General features: G+C 52.8%; 1 protein-coding gene across 1 annotated transcript; it reads left to right on the top strand.

Annotated features, from left to right (window-relative positions):
* The first annotated feature begins 5 nt into the window (after nt 1-5).
* On the top strand, nt 6-17,340 carry RIBC2 (RIB43A domain with coiled-coils 2). The gene is made up of 7 exons (XM_002922908.4): nt 6-317; nt 1,151-1,232; nt 4,899-5,243; nt 9,011-9,129; nt 11,401-11,628; nt 16,105-16,271; nt 17,135-17,340. Exons 1-7 carry the CDS (start codon nt 204-206, stop codon nt 17,211-17,213), a joined length of 1,134 nt encoding a protein of 377 aa, XP_002922954.1. The 5' UTR covers nt 6-203; the 3' UTR covers nt 17,214-17,340.
* The last annotated feature ends 395 nt before the right edge of the window (nt 17,341-17,735 follow it).

Consider the following 17,735-nt stretch of genomic DNA (forward strand, 5'->3'; position numbering starts at 1 on the left):
GAAACCGGTCTCGTAGCCCTCCGCGAGGTAGCAGAAAGCCGGACTGAAAATTGGCGAAGCCGGACTGAAAATTGGCGAAGCCGGCGCGTATCGCAGCGGAACCAGCCTCGCTTAGGCTACAGCTAGTATTATCTTTGTTGTGTTTTTCCTTTCATCTCGCGTGCCTTAAAAAACCCCTTAGGATTTCTTCGCAACTTGCAGTCATGGAGCTAGCGCAGCCCAGGGACCTGGAGCAGTACTTGGCTCTGGGCAAGAGGAGGCACAACGAGCTGTGCAGGCAGAAACGGATATTCAACGCCAGGAACAGGATCATCGGGGTGAGGTCCCCGGTCGGGAGGGCGTGGGCAGGAGGGTGGCGAGGGAAGCGGGCGGCGGGCGGCAGGACAGCGGAGGCGAACCCCTGCGGTGAAACCGCTGATCCAGGCACAGCCGCGAATGGCACCAGCTGTGCTGGGGAGGACTGGCTCCTTGTATTGACTGCTGACGACGGGAAAGACCTTCGCAGACCAGATCCTGCACCCTCTCACCTGCCGGACAGGCAAATGGAGCCCTGCAGCGGGGAGGGGGCTTGCCTGCCCTGGGTGGCTCCAGAGACCGGAGCGCGGGTTTCCTTTCTCTGAGCCAGATTTCCTACTTTGCCCGGGACTCCTTCCTTTCAGTCTATCCATTTGACAAATGCCTGTGGCGTTCCTGTTTTGTGGCAAGCCTGAGCTGATCCCAGGGAATGAGGAATATAGCCATCCCTGCCTGACCTTGCACAGTTCATGGCCCATGGAGGAGAGGAAACGCACACATTAAAATGGTCGCATTAATATGCAGTGGAATCAGCGCTGTGAGGCAGGGGAGCACAGGGTGTCAGGAGAGCACAGACTGGGGCTGGGAGAGGAAATCAGAGAGGGCTTCCCAGAGGAGGTGTTGCCTAAGCTGTGTTCTGAAGATCTCTATTAACCAAGAGAAAGGGAGAAGGAAGCTCGGGGGACAAGCTGAAGAACCAATTATAAGCAAAAGCATCCAGGTATGCAAAGACCTGATGTGTACCTAAGACAATTAGTTCATAGTGGAACAAGGCTTTAAAAAGTTAAGTAGGATTGTCATCGACTGACTAAAATTATCTGGCTGTAACTCGTCTCCCCTTGTTTTCCTTTCCCAGGGAGACACAGAAGCTTGGGATGTTCAGGTTCATGAGCAGAAGATAAAAGAAGCAACAGAAAAAGCGAGACATGAAACTTTTGGTGAGCATTTCCTGAAGCCTCCCTACCAGTTTAAGGCTGTGTACCTATGGACGCCAGTCCTCATGTCTTCAAATATGTAAAACTTGTCATTTTCACACTCCTTTTTTTTTTTTAAAGATTTTATTTATTTATCCGACAGAGATAGAGACAGCCAGCGAGAGAGGGAACACAAGCAGGGGGAGTGGGAGAGGAAGAAGCAGGCTCATAGTGGAGGAGCCTGATGTGGGGCTCCATCCCACAACGCCGGGATCACGCCCTGAGCCGAAGGCAGATGCTTAACCACTGTGCCACCCAGGCGCCCCCACACACTCCTCCTTTTAAAATTTCACAGTTGCTTGTGCTCGATTAACTTAATGTGCTAATTCTTTCTCTGTTAAAGGGAAAACAGCTTTTGAATTCAATGTGGGTTGTAGGAAATATATTTTGAGGGTAAAGTACGTTTTTACCAGTTTTCTTTAAAAATTGGGTGTGAAAAACCCTAAACACACACCATTCTCTCCTAAAAAGTTCCAGACCTTCTCCAGGGGACCATTGCTTGCACTAGATGACATCCACACACTGCAAGCTCTCATCCCTGCACTGACTCAGAGCTAGATACGATAGCGTGGTAGCCCTGAGATCAAAATTTCAAATAGAATTCATTTTCCCACATCAGGTGCAACAATTCCAGCTCATTTTTTTTTTTTTAAATAAGTATTTTCTTTTTTTTCTTTTTTTTTTTTTTAAAGATTTTATTTCTTTATTCGACAGAGATAGAGACAGCCAGCGAGAGAGGGAACACAAGCAGGGGGAGTGGGAGAGGAAGAAGCAGGCTCACAGCAGAAGAGCCTGATGTGGGGCTCGATCCCACAACGCCAGGATCACGCCCTGAGCCGAAGGCAGACGCTTAACCGCTGTGCCACCCAGGCGCCCCTCCAGCTCATTTTTTTAACCTTCATAAGGATTTTTTAATTTTTTTAAAAGACTTATTTATTTATTTGAGAGAGAGAGAGAGAGAGTGAGCACAAGAGCAAGCACAGCGGGAGGGGCAGAGGGAGAGAATCTCAAGCCGACTCTGCGCCCAGTGTGGAGCCTGACTGGGGGCTCAATCTCATGACCCTGAGGTCATGACCTGAGCCCAAATCAAAAGTCAGATGCTCAACCAACTGAGCCACCCAGGTGCCCCCATTAGGATTTTTTTAAAAAAGATTTTATTTATTTATTTGACAGAGAGAGACAGACAGTGAGAGAGGGAACACAAGCAGGGGGAGAGGGAGAGGAAGAAGCAGGCTCATAGCAGAGGAGCCTGATGCGGGGCTCGATCCCATAACGCCGGGATCACGCCCTGAGCTGATGGCAGACGCTCAACTGCTGTGCCACCCCGGCGCCCCCCCATTAGGATTTTTTTAATAGAAAAAAGCAGAATACAAAATTGTATATACCATGGCTATCAATTAAATGTTAAAATATATTTTTTAAAAACAATCTTAGAAAAAGACAGAAAGAAAATATGCCAAAATGTAAGCAGTGGTGATGTTGGAATGATAGCATATGAGCGAAGTTTATTTTCTTCTCTAGTTTCTGAACAGTTCACCTTTTTTTCAATATTATGCTTAAAAATAATTCAAACTTTCAAGAATGATATGACGGGCACATACATACCTACTAGCAGATTAGATGTTAATATTTTGCCAAATTGGCTTTAGATGTCTTATTTTAAGAATTCTTTTTGAGAATTAAATGCTATGTGTGTATGGATATATATCTATAGATATATGTGTTATAATGTGTGTATATATATGAAATGTATAAATGTTTAAATATATACATAAATATATATAAACCCTACATATGTATGTATGTGTATGTATAGCTATAGATAGATAGAGCTCTCCCCCACATCATCTTCCCTCCTCCTCCTTCCTCGGGCAGGTGTATCACGTCCATGCTTGCTTCTTGTCATATTGTACTATTTATGTACATATTCATGATGATATTAAATTTTGTGTGTGTGTTTTAAGATACAAAATTTTGCCTTGGGTGTTTTAAAATATCACCTAAATCTTCCATAAATACATTGAATGGATCCTTTTACAACCTTTTTTATTCAACATATTTTTAAAATTAATCAGTCATGGGGCACCTGGGTGGCTCAGTTGGTTAAGTGACCGACTCTTGATTTTGGCTCAGGTCAAGACCTCAGGCTCCGGAGATCAGCCCCCGTCCGGCTCCTCACTCGGCAGAGTCTGCTTCTTTTCCTCTTGCTTTGCCCCCCTACTTGCACAGTCTGTCTGTCTGTCTCTCTCTCTCTCAAATAAGTAAATAAAATCTCTTTTTTAAAAAGATTTTATTTATTCATTCGACAGAGAGAGAGACAGCCAGCGAGAGAGGGAACACAAGCAGGGGGAGTGGGAGAGGAAGAAGCAGGCTCCCAGCAAGAGCCTGACATGGGGCTCGATCCCAGAATGCCAGGATCACGCCCTGAGCCAAAGGCAGACGCTTAATGACTGAGCCACCCAGGCGCCCCAATAAATAAAATCTTTTAAAAAATAAAATAAAATTAATCAGTGATCTACATATAGAATGTTCATTTTAATTATCTTACGGTATTTTGTTATGTGAATTAGCCGCAATTTCTTTATTCATTCCCTACTGATGGCTGATTTAGGTTTTTTCCAAACAATGCTGCAATGACTATCGATGTATTATGTCCCTAGTGTACAGAGGTGAGAGACACGTAGGAGTCGAACTGGTAGGTCATCAGGTATACATGTTTCCAGTTTTATGGGACATTGGCAAATTGCTTTCCAAAGTTATAATTGTACCAAGTTGCACTCTCCCAAGCAATGAATGAGAAATCTAGTTTCCTTACTCTCCTTACTAATTTCTTTACTAATACATGCTATTATAAGCATTTTAAATATTTTGCCAATTTATCAGATGGTTCCCATCTTGTAAGGCCAGTCATCTTTTCAGAAGTGTATTGATCTTCAGGTTTCTTTTCTTTTTTTTTTTTTAAGATTTTATTTATTTATTTATTTGACAGAGAGAGAGAGGCAGCGTGAGAGGGAACACAGGCAGGGGGAGTGGGAGAGGAAGAAGCAGGCTTCCCGCCGAGCAGGGAGCGCGATGCGGGGCTCGATCCCAGGACCCCGGGATCATGACCTGAACCGAAGGCAGATACTTAAGGACTGAGCCACCCAGGTGCCCCATGATCTTTCATTTTTTTTTAAAAGATTTTATTTATTTATTTGACAGAGAGAGAGACAGCAAGAGAGGGAACACAAGCAGGGGGAGTGGGAGAGAAAGAAGCAGGCTCGCAGCGAAGCAGGGAGCCTGATGCGGGGCTCGATCCCAGGACCCTGGGATCACCCCAGAGCCAAAGGCAGATGCTTAAGGACTGAGCCACCCAAGCGCTCCAGCCCCATGATCTTCCAGGACATGACCCGTCATGACATTAGCGGAAATCGTCAGTTGCTTAACTAAATGTGCCATCCAGGCCTCCCAGTTTGGTTTTTTAAACTGATTTGTAGGTATTTATATTTCAGAATACTGATTCTTTGATGGTTGTGTTACCTTTTCAGAGGCTTGTATTACTTTTAGAATTACCAAAAATTATTTTTTAAAGCAGATTCAAATTTATTTTTTCTCGGAACCTTAATCTTACCAATACGCTCTTTCTTCTAGCTGCTGAAATGAGGCAAAATGACAAAATCGCGTGCATATTGGAAGGCCGGGAAAGGAGAGATAAGAAAAGCCTCTGTAAAGCCATCAATGACTTCCAACAGTGCTTCCAGAGGCCAGAAACACGCCGTGAATTTGACCTATCAGACCCCCTAGCCTTTAAGAAAGATCTTCCCGCTAGGCAGTCAGATAATGATATTCGGAATACGGTATCAGGAATGCAGAGATTCATGGGAGAGGACTTAAACTTCCATGAGAGGAAGAAATTCCAGCAGGAGCAAAGCCGAGAATGGTCCTTGCAGCAGCAAAGGGAGTGGGAGAACGCCCGCGCCCACCAGAGATGTGCAGGTAATGTAACGGGAAGGACACACTGGTCTCAAGACTTTCTTCCACAGATCAGCGCCCTGGTCTTCTCCCCAGCTTCATTTTGTCTCTTAAGTCTGGCTAACGTGCTATGTTGGCCCTGAGGAGAAAGGGCCCGCCTTCCAGGATTTAGCAGGAAACCAGCTCTGAGCTTGCTCTCTGTGCCCGGGCTCCAGCCGGGGTAACTGAGAATGCGCCCTGCCCTCGGGGTGCTTGCAGTCTGCTGGGAAGGCAGTGGGGAATACACAGGTGCCGCTGGTCTCCTGAGGGCTGTGCTAGACGTTCCTAGAGGGTCTGAGGGTTGCAGCCATGAGCTCCGTGCTCACTGCCCTCACCAGGACCCCCCCCAGGCCCAGAATCCTCTCTGGCAAGGTCTCCAAAGGCGGGAAACAGCTCTCTCCTGGAGGACGCTGCAAGGCGAGCACGTGCTGTGGGCAGTTGGGCGGCCAGCATCTGTGCTCAGCAGTGCCTCTACGCGGGGACTCCCAGCAGCTCCTGAGCTCCGGTGACTTCTCGGGCTGGCAAGATGCGGTAACAGAGTGGACAGTGTCACTGCTCTCATGCACGTGCCGGTGGGGTGACAGGACACAGAAGTGCTTTGGTGAAGGCCAAACGGGACCTGTGACAGGGAGCGAGGCCCTCCACCCCCCCAGCCCCCCCACTCCGCCCCCAGCCTTGCCTCTCTAGTGGTTTCCCTGCAGCCTCCCTGGGCAGCTCGCCCTCCTCCCAGCGCCTCCCCCGCCCCTTCTTCTCTTCTCTCTCTGCTCTCCAGGAGCGATGTTTCCCAAGATGGCCCACCCCCACCAGACCTCTGCCCTCTCCCTGTCCCGAAACTGCCTGGCCACCATCACCAGGACCTCCACACTGCCCCTCCAAGCTCGGTTTCCAGACCTCTTCTTCATCTGCAGCCTGTGCCATCGGGGATCACCTCCTCCTCCTGGAAAAACTCCCCTCGACTGGCTTCTAGGATACACCGTCAGCCTGATGTTCCTCCCCAGGCCCTTTGGCTATGTGACTGATGGAGGAGTAAGCGATTAGGGATTTTAGGTCTGTCTTTCTCCCCTCCTTCCAAACCTCCGCGTGTCATTGCTCACCAGGGCCCTCTGTGCCTCTCCTCTCTCAACCACACTCGTTCCCGTGCCGATCTCAGCTAGTCTCATGGGTTTAAATACCAGCCATAGGCCATCATTCCCCAAATTTACATCTCCAGCCTGGACTCCTCCTTGAATCCAGACGCATACATCCAATTACCTCCCGACATCCATCTGCTCTTGGGTGTCTAATAAACTTGTCAATGGGAACTCCTCTGTTCCAGCTGCTCAGGTCCCAACCCCAAGGCATCTTGATTCCTTCCTTTCTCTCAAATGCCACACCTGGTCCAGCCACAAAGCATCTCAAATTGCAGCTACCTCCTTCCGCCCCCAGCACGACAGTTCTGGACCACGCTCTCAACATCTCTCAGTGTGATTATTGCAACAGCCTCCAGGTGGTCTCTCTGCTTCTGCCCTTATCCCTCTGTAATCTCTTCTCAACCCAGCGACCAGAATGAACCTGCTAAAAATTTAGCTAGATCTTTTGCTCAAAACTTTCCAATAGCTTCTCATTTCACTCAGAATAAAAGCCAGATTCATTTCAAGGACCAATAAGGGTTTCACAGTCTGTACTGATCAACCACACTGCCTTTCATTCATTCCACCCTTGCCACCCTGGTTCCTCATTCAGAACATTAATGTGTGAGGCACTTCTGCCTCAGGGCCTTTGCACCAACTGTTTCCCCTGCCTGGAAACATTTCCCTGTATATATCTGCATAGCCTGCTCCTTATCCTTCTTCAGGTCTTTGCTGAAATGCTATCTTATCAGAGAGGTCTTCCCGGACCACTATTTTAAATGGCAACCCTGTACCCTCCCCTATCCCCACACTCTCTTATCCACTTCTCCATAGCACTGATCACCGACATGCTGTATGGTTATGTATTTGTCATCCCTCTGATCATATCCTATCCCAAGCTCAATGAAGGCAGGAGATTTTGTCTGTTTTATTCACTGCTCTATCATTAGTTCTTGGTACATAGATACCTGTTGAAAATGCATTCATAGGCCTTAAAATAAATCTCAACCACTTCCCAGGTGCCCACTTTCCCACCTCTGGCTGAGAGCTTGTATCTCAGCATTGGATTTGGCCCTTGAGCTGTCCCCTGGACATGTCTCCAGGCACCTCACTACATTCTGGAAAGTAATCCTGAATTTCTGTCCGGCTCTGTGCCTCCCTCCACCCTCCTCCCCTCACTGAATGACATCTCTGTCCCTAGTCAAGCCACAAAGCTGGGAGTCGTCCTTGAGCCACCCTTGTCTCCAAGCCATCCTCAACTCCTGTCCTACTTCGGGCGTATATTTGGAACCGTCCATTTCTCCCATCCCTGCTCTCACCACGGTGATCCAAGCCACCACCTTTTTTTCACCTGGAGGGACCACACCGAGGTCTTTCTAATTGTCCTTCATTTTCTCTCTTGTCCTCTCCAGCCTGTTCTCAACATAGCAGTCTGAGTGCTGCTTTTGGGACAATGTCAAGTTGGACAATGTCACCCCCACTCCCTCCATCCCAGCTTAAGACCCTCCAGTGGCTTCCCATTATGTATGGAAATAAAAGGCAAAATCCTTTGTAGGCTACAGGGCCCTGCCGCTCAGCACCCACCCCCAACACCCCATGTCACCTTATGGCCCCTACCCCACTCGCTCCATTCCAGCCACTTGGCTTCCTTTCGCTTCTGGATCCTGGCAAATCCCATCAGACCCTTTGCACCTGCTCTCTGCCCAATTGCTTGTCCTCCCGCCTCAGCTTCAATGTCCTTTCCTCCTTGAGAAGCCCCTTTACTCCCCACCCACCTCCGCCTGAGTCATGCATTCCCAGCACTTCCTCTCCTGGTCCCCTTTCCCGCTAGAGCACTATTGCAATGTGCTTCCACAGACGTATTTCGGGGTTCATTCGTTTATGACCTTGCTCGTCTCCTGACCGTAAGTTCCACGAAGGCAGAAAGAGCCCTTGACGTCTTGCCCACCCGTACACTAGGTGCCCAGCAAAGGGCCCAGTCCGTGTGTGCCTCCTGTGTCAACCGAGCGCGTAAATGCAAGAGATGGGGGAGGTGAAGTCCAAGGGGAGCAGAGGCCATTAACTCACAACTAGAGTTTGGTCTTTGTATTTGGAGGTAATGACGACCCCATGGGGCACAGACACCATGTGAACAACCTTGCGATGGGTGACTTTTTTAAAAACGTGTAACGACCCTGCAATGTAGGAGTTGTCCTGCCCCCCCCCCAAAGAGGGCTGGAGGCTCAGAAAGGTCGGGTTAACAGAGTAGAAATTGTCTGGGTGGGGATTAGCAGCCTGCTCCTGTCTGACTCTGTCTTTAGCGTTTGCTGTTTGGATGCCTGTCCTCCAAAGTCCTGCTGTGACTGCATGAATATCTCCCTCCCTCCGACACCCCTTCTTCTGGGGACCCCCCTTGGGACCCCCCCCGCCCCAGCAGAGCTCCCTTGCCCATTGTGAGGATGATTGATCAGTGCCCCAGCCCAGGACCAGGGCCGACATCAGCGATCCCCAGTAGTGATGCCAATACCCCGTGCCCACACCCCGGAGCTCTACCTGAATCCCCTGCTCTGTGGATGAGGGCAGGCCAAGAAGAGATGCTTGGCACGGCTGGGAAGGAGCTCGGGTGGGCAGGCGAGGTTTGACTGCATTTTGCTTCCTTTTCAGAGGACATCTACATGAGGACAAGACTGCAGTTCGATGAAGCAGCCAAACATCTACAGAATCTGGAAAGTGCTACCAGAAAGGCTGTTAGCGCAGCTGTGAAAGAATTCAACAAGAGCCAGGTACACCCTGGGCTTCGTCCGTCCGGGGGGCGCGGACACGCACATGGCCGCTTCCCCGGGGGTGCCCCCGCCTCCCGTGCCCAGGCTCAGCCCTTCTCTGGCTCACACCACACCCTGACAGAGCCCTGCCGGGGCTGCTCAGTTAGGGGGGTGAGTGAGACCCCATCCCTGCTCCTGAGCTCTGAGTCAGGGTGTGAAATTCAACAAAACTGGCCACGAGAGTCTGGGGGGTGGGGGGTCTCAGTTGACCCTCTAAACCTCAGATTCTTGACGTCTACCTAAACGGATGCCACCCAGCCTGCTCTGACACCTTGTCTTGCTTTCACTTCCTCTCTCTCACCTCTCCGAGCTCTGGTCCTTCCTGAGAACAGGTCCTCAGGCCCTTGTTAACAGGGGCGATTGTGATGCTGACGATTAGTGTCAATTCCTGGAAGCTCCTGACACCTCCCTCCTCTCCCAGCTCTGTAGGACCTCCTCCCAAATGCTGCTCCTCGCCCGGCCATTCCCTGTTCTCTATTCCTTTTGTTAATTAGACGCCCCCTTCCCTGATTTTCTTTTCAAACGCGATTATACTTCCTGGATGGGATGGGGGGCACCCTGATTCGTTTAGCCCAGGAGCTGGTTGACCAGAACTGTGGTCTGTGCAGTAGCGTGACACGATGCACCAGGAAGCGGGGAGGGAAAAGGAGAATACTGCTCCGGGATTTATGTTTAACCTCATCATTTCTAATCCCCGTGTTGGGGTGTGTGTGTGTGTGTGTGTGTGTGTGTGAAGTACGTGCTATTTGGAGGGTCTAATACTATCACATTGTGACCTAAATAGTTGGGAGACACAGGCTCAAAAATATCCTTCTGGTGGGACGTTTAGGTCATCCAAATCCTCGAGAGGCTGGACCAGAGACCAGAGAGAATGCTGGTTTTCAACAGGGCAGCATGGAGGGGTTGCGGAGGTCTGAGGAAGGCGCTCGGCCAGGGCTGGGGGCGGGGGAGCCCAAGGGCAGACTGAGGCCCCTGGAGCCCAGGTCACCAGCCAGCAGGCTTCGAGGTTCTCGACGCCACCCGGTCCTTGCCCTTCATTCTGTGGGCAATGCCTAAGAGAAGAGGTCGCTTGCTCCCACCCCGCAGAGAATTCCTGTCTCGGCAGTACTGTGGCTCTCATCCCTTCTTTCCCTTATGCTCACTCAGCTCTCTCGGCAGGTTACGTAGTAGCCCTTTTGCTGGGGACTTTTTCTGTTTCGTGTTTTGGAAACCGTGTTGCTGCGCCTCTGGCTTCGGACTAGAGCTAGGCTCTGTCCCTTGGCCTGGAGTACTGCTACACGGGTCCGGGTGATTGTCCTCAGGAGTGCACTCCCAGCAGGCCAGTCCCGCTCAGCAGGGGAGGCACACGCCCGAGAGTGTCCCTCAGGCGGGTGACAGCCGCTCCTTTTGTTAGACGTGTGTTGTGGTGTCAGGGTTGGCGGCGACCCCGGAGCCAGCGGTGCAGGGACAAGACCCGGCTCTCGTCTGCCGCCTTGGAAAAGCCAGCCACGTGCCTCAGTTTTGTCATCTGTAGAGTGGGGATAATGATGACAGCCCCCTGTGCCGGCCAGAGTGTGCTAACTCATGCTGGGGTGGGTGGGAAACACTCCCCAGTCTCAGTCTTGGGGCGCCTAGGTGGCTCAGGCGGTTGAGTGTCCAACTCTTGATTTCGGCTCAGGTCATGATGTCAAGGTCCTGGGATCGAGCCCCACCTCGGGCTACCTGCTCAGCGAGGAGTCTGCTTGAAATTCTCTCTCTCCCTCTGCGTCCTGCTTGTGCGAGTTCTCTCTAAAATAAATAATTAAATCTTAAAAAAAAAGAAGTCAGCACTGTTGTGGGTCACTCTGTTGGGTATTCTGTGTGGCCTACAGCCGTCCAAGGGTGACCGGGGCCACTGGGAGGGCACAGAGCCCTGCCCTGAGGTGAGTGAAGCCAAGCCAGTGGGAGATGGTGGCCTAACCTGGGGAGACAGCTCCCCACTTGGGCAAATCAGTGCAAATACCTGCAGTTCCTACATACAACCATTAGGTGGGGGTCCCCTCAGCCTAGCCCACGTGCCCATCGTCATCCAGCCAGCCAGGGTCCAAGGGCCTCCCCACATCGGTGCCTGACGAGTCTACCGCCCCCACCCCGCCTGTCCCACGTGCACTTTAGCAAACTTCCGTCAAGGGCTCCCGATGAGATTTGCCCACCTGTGCCTCAATCCCCATGGGGTCACTGAGGGCATCTTCCTTAATGTCTTCCCCTGTGCAGGCCACCGAGTCACAGGAAAGGAAAATTCGAGAGAAAAAACAGGAACAAGAAGACAACCTGGCCGAGATCTCCAACCTGCTGCGTGGGGACCTGCTCTCGGAGAACCCACAGCAGGCGGCCAGCTCCTTTGGGCCGCACCGCGTCGTCCCCGACCGCTGGAAGGGCATGACCCAGGAGCAGCTGGAGCAGATCCGCCTGGTTCAGAAGCAGCAAGTCCAGGAGAAGCTGGTGCCTGCCCCCCTCCCCTCCTCACAGAGCCCGCAGACGTAGCCCTGGGTCACCTGCTGCCTTCCTCTAGCATCTGGTTATATCTGCTGCTGTACTTGTCCCTAGAAGAAGCCCTAAAGGAGTTTATGTTCTGGGTGGGGTGGGGGGAGAGGAGAGCCGAATGACCCCACACATGGGTAATGTGCTTGGGTGGAAGTAAGGCTGGGCCAGGGGATGGAGGATGCGGGGTTTGAGGGGGGTTACCAGGAGCCTGGGAAGTGATGTTGGAACAAAGACTTGAAGAAGGGGGGGAGCAAACCACGCAAATATCTGGGGAAGGACCCCCAGGCAGGGTGAACTGCAAGGGCAAAGGCCTTGTGGCAGGACCAGCTTGACTTGCTCAGGGAAGAGTGAGGAGCCGGCTGGCTGGAGTGGACTGAGGGCAGGGGCAGGAGGAGGTCTGGAAGGTGGAAGGTCAAGGTCCTGGCAGTCCACGGGGAAGACTTGGCTTTTTCTGGGACTGTGATGGAAAGCTCTGGAGGGTTTTGAGCAGAGGAGTGACATGCTCTGACCTACATTTAGCAGGGTCCCTCTTGCAGCTGTGCTGAGGAAGGACTATATTGGAGTGGGGGGAAGAGGGATCATGGGGGAGGCTGTTGCAGTGGTCAAGGTGAGAGATGGTGTCGGCTGGGTCCAGGGCGCTGGCAGCAAGGGTGCTGAGAAGTGGCCGGATTCTGGATCTATTCTGAAAGTAGAGCGAACAGGATTGGTTGAAGGGTCGGGTGTGGCATGAGACCCAGACGAGGTAAGGATTACTCCAGGCCTTCTGGCCTGAGCAGTGAGAAGGATGAAGTTGGCATTTCCTGAGAGAGGATGATGGTGGGAGGAGCAGGTTGGTAGGTGGAGAAGTCACAAGTGCAACTTGGGGTGTGTTATGTGTGCGGTGCCCATTAGACATCTCTATCTGTTAGGATTCTGTGCCTGATCGTGGCAGAAAACCCTGACTGACAGCATCTTAAATCAAGTAGAACTTACCTCTTGCATGTAGACCCAATCCTTAGCAAGATAGTCCAGGGCTGGTTCGGCAGCTCCGTGATCGCTAATGTTTTGCCATCCTCGGTAACGAGTTTCCACTTCCTAGTGCAAGATGGCTGCTTGAGCTCCAGCCATCACATGCATATTCCATCTAGCAGGAAGAAGGAATAAGGAAGAACACTCTAAGGACACTTCTCAAAAGTTTCACAGGACATTTCCTCTTAAATTCCATTGGATAACACTTAGTCACAGGGTTGCCCCAAATTGTAAAGACCGGGAAATGTGTTTATTCCAGGCAGTAAGGTGCTGGCAGTTGTTGTTTTATTAAGGAAGAAAGAAAAATGGCTACGGGGAGGCAAGTAATATTTTCTACCACAAACTCCAAGTAAAGGCAGCAGCTGGAGTGCAGAACAGGGTCCTGGCTGGAGGCAGAGGCCTTGAGATATGGCTGCACAGACAGCATTTAAAGCAGTGATCCTGGCTAAGGTCACGCAGGGAGTGAGTGAAGACAGAGAGAAGGGATCTAAGGACTGAGTCATGGGACAGCCCCCACTCCCACCATCGTTTATGAAGAGTGAAGGGGCTGGAGAAGGGGAAGCCGGAGAGGGAGGAGGGGCCCAGCAACGGGAGCCCCCGGGTCAGTCACTGCCACTGGGCTGCCGGCTGAATGCAGGACCCACGTGACAGTCCCTGGGCCTCTATCTGGAGCATCCTTGGAGGAGGGGTGGGGGTGACAGAGGGTCACAGGCAGGAAGGAAGTGGAGACCACAGGTGCCGATAACACTCTCAAAGTGTTTTGGTCTAAAGGGTGCAGGGAAGGGGTGGTGGCTGGTGGAGACACAGGGTCAAGAGAAAGTTGTTTGGCTTTTCTGATTATAGAAATAATAGCATACTTGTCATTCCATGAGGACAACGCAGTAGAGAGGGGGAAATTGATGCCAGTGGGGACTTGCTGGAACCCGTGTCCCAGGTGGTGGGAGCACAAGGCCAGGCCCTGGGAGCACTAGCTGAGGCTTGGGGTGGGTAGGAACCCAAGCTGATCGTCCTTGGCCGTGGGGGCGGGGCGTGTCAGTGCGGCAGCTTGTGGGGAAACAGGAAGGGAGGTCAGCAGCTGAGGCTGAAGGGGTCCGGTTGGGGATTTGAGGACAGAGAACCAGGTGCTAATGGTCATCTAGGAGATCTGGAAAGGAATGGCCTAGGGGAAGAGGGCAGGATGGCCAGGCAGAGCCAGGGCTCTCCTGGAGGCTGAAGGTCAGGAACTTGAAGTATCCCTAGTGAGCGCCCTTCCCTGGCCACGCTTAGCTGTAAGGGGACTGTGCTCAGGGCCCGCCAACAAGTCTGACCAAGTGAGAGTTTCAAGGGCAGTGAGGGCATCTGCCAGTCGGCCAGGGGGTGTCAGCCATGGACTCTGGGCTGAGCAAGGAGGGAGACGAAGACACAAAGAACGCCAGGACAGTGCAAAGTGGGTAGTCAGTGGGTGGGAGGGCCCGGTGTGGGGTGAAGGGTGGGGTAACTGCGGCCATCAGGGAACTGGATAGAGGGCGGAAGAGGCAGGTCAGAATGGTACGGATTAGGACTCTTGAAGGTGGTGACACTAGGAAGGCTGGCATTCTTGGTAATGACAAGATGGGGACAGAAGCTCTCAAAGTGGGGTCTCTGGACCAGCAGCATAGGCATTGCCTACGAACTTGGGAGAAATGCACATTCTCAGGCCCCACTCCAGACCTCCTGAACCAGAAACCCTGGGGCAGGGCCCAGAGTCTGTGGCCGGGAAAGCCCCCCCCCAGGTTTTTGATGCCCATTGGAGTTCGAGGGTCACTGGTAGGCTGTGCCCAGGGGGTGACAGCTGACGGGTTGGCAGTTGGTCTTTGGAAAGGAGGGGGAATGCCTGAGAAACCAAGGAAAGGAAAGTTCTCAGGCCTGCAGAATGGGCGGGGCTGCCCCAGGGTCAGCAGATGACCACCTTGGGTGGGATGGCAGGTGCTGTGGTCAGGCGAGTACGGGGGAGGGGCAGCAGCCTGGTTCAGGGAATGAGGAGCAGGTGGGACGGCTCCCCTCTCTGCTCTCCTCCAGGCCCAGAAGGTCAAGTGTGTGGGAGAGGCAGCGGGGGCATGGGAGCGGGAGTGGGGGGCAGCCAGGGAGTGAGGCAGGGAAGTAGCCCAACGTGGGAAGAGCCCCGAGGTTGGCATCAGACGCAGGGATTGTTGGACCCCTTGCAAGGCCCTGCTCTGTCTGTCCTTCACTCCTGAGATTCAGTCCAGCTGTCTGGCAAGAAAGGTCGACCATCTGTCCAGAAAGCAGCATTTTTTGTCTGATTTTCAATCTTTGTAGAAAATTAAGACAGAAAAATAGAAAGGGAAAAAACACCAACAATAGGCCTCACCACTCATAAATACTGCCCCGCCCCGCAACCTTGTATGCCCCCCGGTGCCCTTCTGTCCCGCCGCCTCTTCCACATAGGGAGACAGGTTGGAAAACTGAGATCATGCAAAGAATAGTTAGGTTGCCTGTCTCTGAGTCCGGGGCAAGTATGTCCCCATGGCATTCTGTATCCTTGATGAAAGCATCTTGTATCATGACTCGGGGCAGCTGTAAGCAGCCTCACTTTACAGGAAAGGAAAGTGAGGTTTAGAGAGGCGAAATGACTCACCCGGTAGGTGACAAAACCAGGCGCCAGCCTCGGCTCAGTCCCTGGGTGGGGGCCGGGGTCTCTGCCAGCCTGTCTGTGCCTGGTGGCCTGTGGACCCAGGTCTGCGGGGCCCCTGGACAGTAGCCCTGCTCACCGGGTGGCTGGGAGCCCTGCCCTGAAACCCGTGGAATGGAAGGAGGTGTGCTCGTCCTCGGACCTGGCCCACCTGCTTTTGTTTCCTTTTGCCTGTAGGAAGGTGAGCTGACAAAGTAATTCAGACTCAGGATGGCTGATAAAACAACTCAGGTTTGGGGGAGTGAACCCTTCCCTCTGCATTAATCCAGTTTCCTCTTCTAAGCCTTGGTGGCTATTTATAAAGGGGTCTGGAAGGCCATGGGGAATGAGCTGAGATGCAGAAATCCACCTCCAAGATCACAAGCCCATTGTTGGGTGGGCTGTTGCTTCGGTATGTTCTAGAAGCAACCAGGTGATCCCAGTGTTCAGCAGCATGCCCCACCGGTAGCGTCCCGGGTGGGAGGCCCTGCATTTGGAGCCCTGGGCTGGCAGCTGCTGTTGGGACTGCCTCGGCTGTCCCTGCAGGCCTCAGAGGGCTGGCTGACACCTTCCGAGTGTGGGAAGCCCCTGGGCCACCTGGAATGATGGCAGGTAGGGGTGGTCTCCTCTGATTTCCTGCTTGACGTTGCTCACTTACCTGCCCCCCCGAGCCTCAGTTTCCCCGGCTGTAAGATGAGAGGCCAATTCTCCTAGATGATCCCCTGGATCTCTTCTGGGTCTGGGGACGGGTGGTGGTGAGTCACCTCTCCTCCCTCCAGAGGCTTCAGGAGGAAGAGCGGCAGCGAGACATGGACTGGGACCGTCGGAGGGTACAGACGGCTCGCGCCGCTCTGCTCATGGAGCGCCAGCAGCAGCGCCAGCAGCGCGACCTGCGCAGGGCTCTGGATTGCAACAACCTCAGCCTGGCCAAGGAGCAGCGTGCGCGGTGAGGGCCTGGGCGAGGGGCACGCAGGAGGAGTGCTTGGGGTGGGGGAGCAGGTGGGATGGTGGAGCGGAGATCCGGCTGAGCCGTGGGGAGGGTCATGGCAGGCCGTGTGGGCCTGCCCTCCCTGAGTCCTTCCCACCCAGACACCCAGGGCCCGTGCCGTGGATCTCCCAGGAGGCCCCCTCGCAGCAGTGGCTTGGGCGGCACAGCCTCCCGGTATAAAATCCGAACAGGAAGGCGAGAAGGGCTGAGATCCACAGGCCAGAAATTAAATGTTTGGAAACCGCTGGTCCTGGCAGCCAGGTGACCCTCCCTGGCAGGTGCTCCTGTGGACCCTAGGGACCTCCTGTGGGTGCTGGTGATGGAGTACACAGAGAGCACTGGGGGGGCCTGGGGGAGTCGGAGGGCGTTTCCCAGGAGGCTGCGTGGCTCAGACATGGTGGGACGACAGTGGCGGCGGCCCAGTGCAGCGAGGGGTCCCCCGGGCTGCCAAGGGCAAGCTGGAGCCTCTTCGTCATACCGACAGACCCCAAGAGTCGTTCAGAGTTCCGCCTACAGAACACATCAAATGCAGATCCCTAGGTGAACTTGTTAAAAACCACATTATTTACTTATTTATCTGTCTGTTCGTCAAGCTCTTGACTTGGACTTGGCAGAGACCCACCTGTACTTTCTGCAATCAGGTGTCTGTTTCCCGGTGGGTCTCCTGTTGGCCGGTCACTTCTGTTGGGGCCCCAAAGGAGCAGTAGAGATGATCTGAGGGGAGTCTGATGGGATCAACAAATATCTTTACGGCCACGCTGTGTGTGGAAACCAGGAAACCAGGCATTTGCTGATTGTTCTTCTCCTTGTCTTATTATCAGGAAAAAATATATGGAGGAAATCTGTTCAAATCAACCCACTGAGGATTATTTCACACAATTTAATACAAGAAGTCGGTAATGAAAGAGGCGCCGTTTATGCCTGAAAGGCAGTAACTGCGAAGCGGCGTATTTAGGAAAGAAGGCAATGCACACCGTGTTCTGGAAGTCCCCTCTCACTTTTCTCCCGAGGACAAACACGCATGGAACCTCTGTCTCCCTTGTACATGTATATGAGGAACATTAGTCTGTCCAGCTTCGCTCGCAGAGTGCTCCCGGAGCCCCCGTGGGTGTCGTGGGTGCCGTGGGCACCGGGGGTGCAGGGATGGGGCAGACGTAGCCCTGCGAAGGGCCATCCCAGAGAGAGTGGCATTTGCGGGGTCCGTGTCTCGCTGAGCCCCCAGGTCCAGCTGCTGTAAAAGCTAACACGGGCACTCACTACGTGCAAGGTGTTTAGAGCAATGTGACCCTCACGGCAGCCAGTGGTGGTATTTTTACGACTTTCTGCTCCCAGAGAGGAGCCTGAGATGTGGACATGCTAAGTGACTTGCCCAAGGTCACGCTGACGGGCAGTGATGGGCCTGGGCTTGAGCCCCGGGAGTCC

Source organism: Ailuropoda melanoleuca, chromosome 15 (assembly GCF_002007445.2).
Source record: "Ailuropoda melanoleuca isolate Jingjing chromosome 15, ASM200744v2, whole genome shotgun sequence".
Taxonomy (NCBI): Eukaryota; Metazoa; Chordata; class Mammalia; order Carnivora; family Ursidae; genus Ailuropoda; species Ailuropoda melanoleuca.